This window comes from Otolemur garnettii, unplaced genomic scaffold (genome assembly GCF_000181295.1).
Source record: "Otolemur garnettii isolate 467f Iridium unplaced genomic scaffold, OtoGar3 scaffold00014, whole genome shotgun sequence".
NCBI lineage: Eukaryota > Metazoa > Chordata > Mammalia > Primates > Galagidae > Otolemur > Otolemur garnettii.
In genome coordinates this window covers 28,171,544-28,176,123 of record NW_003852409.1, presented here as the reverse complement: position 1 = coordinate 28,176,123, position 4,580 = coordinate 28,171,544, and the positions used below count along the sequence as shown (strand labels likewise).

General features: G+C 36.3%; 1 protein-coding gene across 1 annotated transcript in view; it reads right to left on the bottom strand.

Annotated features, from left to right (window-relative positions):
• Positions 1–4,580, bottom strand: part of GAPVD1 (GTPase activating protein and VPS9 domains 1) — a 66,956-nt gene that overhangs the window by 35,108 nt on the left and 27,268 nt on the right. Inside the window, exons 9-11 of the mRNA XM_023510573.1 lie at positions 2,990–3,130; positions 1,890–2,024; positions 1,324–1,443 (exon numbers count right to left, since the gene is read on the bottom strand). Of these exons, the coding sequence (XP_023366341.1) occupies positions 1,324–1,443; positions 1,890–2,024; positions 2,990–3,130 (396 nt within the window). The remainder of the gene's footprint in view (positions 1–1,323; positions 1,444–1,889; positions 2,025–2,989; positions 3,131–4,580) is intronic.

Here is a 4,580-nt window from a genome sequence, read left to right as displayed (position 1 = left end):
TTAGTTGGCAGCTCTTTGGCCCCCTCAAGGGATTATCTGGCAATGTCTGGAGCATTTTTGGTTGTCATAAGCCCAACAGATGAGTATATGCTACTGGATACGACTAAACATTCTATAATACACAGGACAGGCTCCCACAACAAAGAACTGCCCACCTCAAAATGTCAAAAGCGTTGAGGTTAACAAACTCTGATCTAGAACAAAAAACAAATTAAAAGAAAGAAAAGATGGGTGGGCTCAGTGGCTCACGCCTGTAATTCTAGAACTCTGGAAGGCCAAGGCAAGGAGGAATATTTGAACCCAGAAGTTTAAGACCAGCTTGAGCAAAATCGAGACCCTGTCTCTACTAAAAATAGAAAAATTAACTGGGTATTATAGAGGGTACCTATATTCTTAGCTACCTAGGAGGCTGAAGTAGGAGGATCGCTTACACCCAGGAGTTTGAGGCTACAGTGAGCTAAGATAATGCCACTGCACTCTAGCCAGGACAACAGAGACTATTCTCTCCCTAAAAAACCAAAAAGACACCTCAAAATGTACTGCTCAAAATACAAAACCACTGCTGGCATCTTGGTATTTCTTTGCAGTTCTTTCTTCATGCATAGATTTTTAAATATTTTATCTTACATATAAAATAAGTTTTCTAGTGCCTATAGCTCAGCGGTTAGGTTGCCAGCCACATGCAACAGGGCTGGTTGGTTTGAACCCAGCCAGGGCCTGCTAATCAAAAAAAAAAAAAAAAAAAAACCAAGAAAAAAACAGCCAGGTGTTATGGCAGGCAGCTATAGTCCCAGCTAGTAGGGAGGCTGAGGCAAAAGAATCACTTGAGCCCAAGAGTTTAGGTTGCTGTGAGCTGTGACACCATACCACTCTACCAAGGGTGACATAGTGAGACTATCCCCAAAAAAATAACAATAATAAATTTTCCATGTAACAGTATGTTCTAGATATTTGTACAAGTTACTGCATATTTTAAAGCATTTAACAGCTACATAAATTCTAATAAACGTATACATCAAAATTTGCTTAGCCATTTCAGTTTTCAATTTTAAGTTGTTTCTAATTTTCTGCCAATATAAATGTAATAAAGAACATCTTTATGCATAAGACTTTCTCTATACATGGAATTATTTTTTATGACTAATTTCCAGAAGTTAAACTAAGTAAATTTAGAATGTGAACAATGTAAGGCTTTAAATGCGTATTGACAAATTATGCCCCAAAGTGCTACACCAAGTGATATAATCAAAAGCAATGTGTACAAGTGCCACTTTCAACTATGAACATGATTATTTTTATGTCATTCTCAATTCTCTTTCTTACCATGAGTTATTTCATCCATGTCAGGACTAGTGACAGAATCTTTACCCCCAAAATCAGAGCTGCATTCAGATCTCAGGTCTTCGATCTTATTAGGAATATCCTCAGAGGTTGCACTTATACCTTAAAGAAAATAGTAAAAATTAAACAGCAAGAAGAACAAAATAACCACACAGAAAGTATATGAAATTTGGAAAACATTAACATGTTGTGTCCCAGTTCTACACATGTGAGTTATTTAGTATTATATACTTTATCATACTATTGCTTAAACAGACTTACTTTGCTTTATATAATATAGTCAGAATTATATGTGGTATCTAAAAATAAAGTAGCAGAGACTACTAAAAATAGAAAGAACTATAGAGGGACTGTTTGCCTATTATTTCAACAAGCTCCATAAAGCCATACATGAAGTTTTCAAAGATTTAAAGTATGACAGAAATAGTTTTATTTTCTGAAAATCACTCAGCTCTTAAATAAAATCTATCTCTGTATCAACTCCATAAATGAAGGTGGATGGGAGGAATACTTTCAAATTCCTATTCCTTAAAACAAGACAGACATACCCGACACAACACTGAGGCCTGGCGTGCTGGGGCGGGAACTGACCTCCCTGACATCTGTGTCATCAGATGTGCTACCCAGGCCAGAACAGCTCTCCAATTCTTGCAGACGTTCCTCCTGCTTTAGGTCTGGGGCCTCTGAATGGAAGACAAAAGCTATTACATTAGTGATTCTGTTAGCCTACCAGAATTTTAGTTTTTGTGACCCAGGACCATAAATTAAAACAGAGTGAACAGATTTCTAAGTCTGGGCCAGTTAGTAAAGGTAGTTAGATCAAGAAGTCAAGATTGTAATTTTCATCTCAGTAGAGGCCAGTTCACTGTGCACAGAAGAATATCGTTTCTACATCACTAATCTCACAGAGTATGCTGTTGATTTAACATGTAAACTTGACACAATAGTACAAAATAGCTTTTCTCTAGGCTACCATGTCTGAATGCTTGAAGAAGATAAAATACATATCAGGATGACTTAATTTGTCTTGAGCCAAATAAATCAGAATGTAATACAGATACACAGTTATTTATATTTGTATTCTGGTAGTTGACATTTAAAGGCAAAGATGTGTCTTCATAATAAGGAAAAAAAGAGACATACAAAGTACTTTATATACATTTATAATAATACATATAATAATCCTACACAAAAGAATCCTCAGGACTGTAAAGTCTCAAATTCAATGTATTTCACAACATAACTAAACATCTTTTAAAGGGTGAAGTTCTTCCTTCTGATAAATCTATATAAACTGACCAAGTAGTCAACCACAGGGTCTGAGATGTGTTGCTACTCTTATCCTGTGATGAGTTAGTAGAAGATACTGAAACCAAGGACCCACATGCAACTCTGGTAAGTTACAAATAAATAACTGAACAGAGTTGGAAAGCACCTGTCATCTTAACCTATGCTACCCAAAACTGAATTTCTTCTTAATGGACTGAATATGTCCTAAATTATTTTTCCATTTGGAATTCTTAGCACTGTGATTACCTCAAACTTGTGAAATGTATATTTGACAAAACATACATAATATAGAAATTAGGATACCTTACACTTAAAACTTCTGTGTAAATAAAAAAGCAAACAATGACAGCATACCAACCTGAGTCACTTGGCAACACCTCTACACTCCAAGCCTCACTTGTTGTTTCTGATATTGTAGAACCCGTGCAGGGCTCTAGAAGCACTGATCCTGAACCTGGGAGGCACAGCAAACTGCCTAACATGTTCTCTGCTGCTGCACCTGTATAACCAGTGGGGAGCAAAAGGTTAACAAAGATCCTGATGGAAAGTACAGTGACAGTGGAGGAAAGCCAAACACTAAGCTAACAAAATCTCCCCATCCAACAGAAAACAGCAAAGAGAAGAATAATTTTAATAAACATGACTAAAAACACAAAGTTCACAATGGCACAAAATCCTTTTTATCAGTTTCCTCCTGTCCATATTTGACTCTCCATGAAGAAAACACACACAATTAGGTCAAATCAGTCCAACTACCTTTCATTCATTAGCAATGTTACAGATGTCCTTAATATCTTTCTATAATTTAGTCCTACAGGGATTAAAAACACTCACAGAGATTTAAACACAGAAAGTTAAATTGGCCAGATTTGTTTTCTCCCAGCATATTGGCCACATCGTCAGAGCAATTAAACATATTTGTAGGGAAACATGTATCTCCTTCATAGCACTCATTCAAGTGCAAGTACCGTTTACTGCTTAAATACAACTTACTGCCAACAACAACACTACTTTGGCATCTGGAATGAAGTAATGTGAAACCATTTAAGAAATCTATTTGCATACTTAAAAATACAAAGTATTAAATATTATTATAGGCCTATGTTAATAATACTCAAGTTCAGAATGCTCTACTACTTTTGTTTAAACCTAATAAAAAATTCTACTTCAGTCTATAAAAAAATATTGGAAAAAATTACCAGTAAAAATTGTCTTTTATCATGATATATCATGAAATAATTACAAATAAAATAATATTGAGAACTATCTAAACATAATGAGGTGGGGGAGACGAAAGTAGTGGGTAGGAGACTTGGTGAAACAAAACTGGCCGTATGTGTCTAACCGTTGAAGCTGAGAGATATATACTGGGTTCACGATACCATTCTCAGTTGCGTCTGTCTGAAATTTTCCACGATTAAAAAGAAAATAAAAGGCCAGGTACAGTGGCTCATGCCTGTAATCCTAGCACTTGGGAGGCCGAGATGGGTGGATTCCCTGAGGTCACGGGTTAGAGACCAGCGTGAGTCAGAGGGAGATCTCATCTCTAAAAAACAGCCGGGCGTTGTGGCAGGCACCTGTAATCCCAGCTGCTTGGGCAGCTGAGGCGAGAGAATTGCTTGAGCCCAAGAGTTTGAGGTTGCTGTGAGTTATGACGTCACAGCAGTCTACCAAGGGCAGCAAAGTGTAACTATGCCTCAAATAAATAAATAAATATGGTTGTTATAAGACTATATGTAGGACTCTTTTAGAATTCATAAAACAGTATCCAAAAAAATAAGTTTGACATTTTAAAAAAAGGGAAAAAAACTGTTTTCCCTTTGAAACCTAATCCTTCCAGAAGTGAACTTCATTTTTGTAAAAGAACATCAGTATCATGTTATTCTAAAAGATTTTATGGCTATTAACTGTAAAAATATTCATCTTAGGCTCAGCGTCTGTGGCTCAAG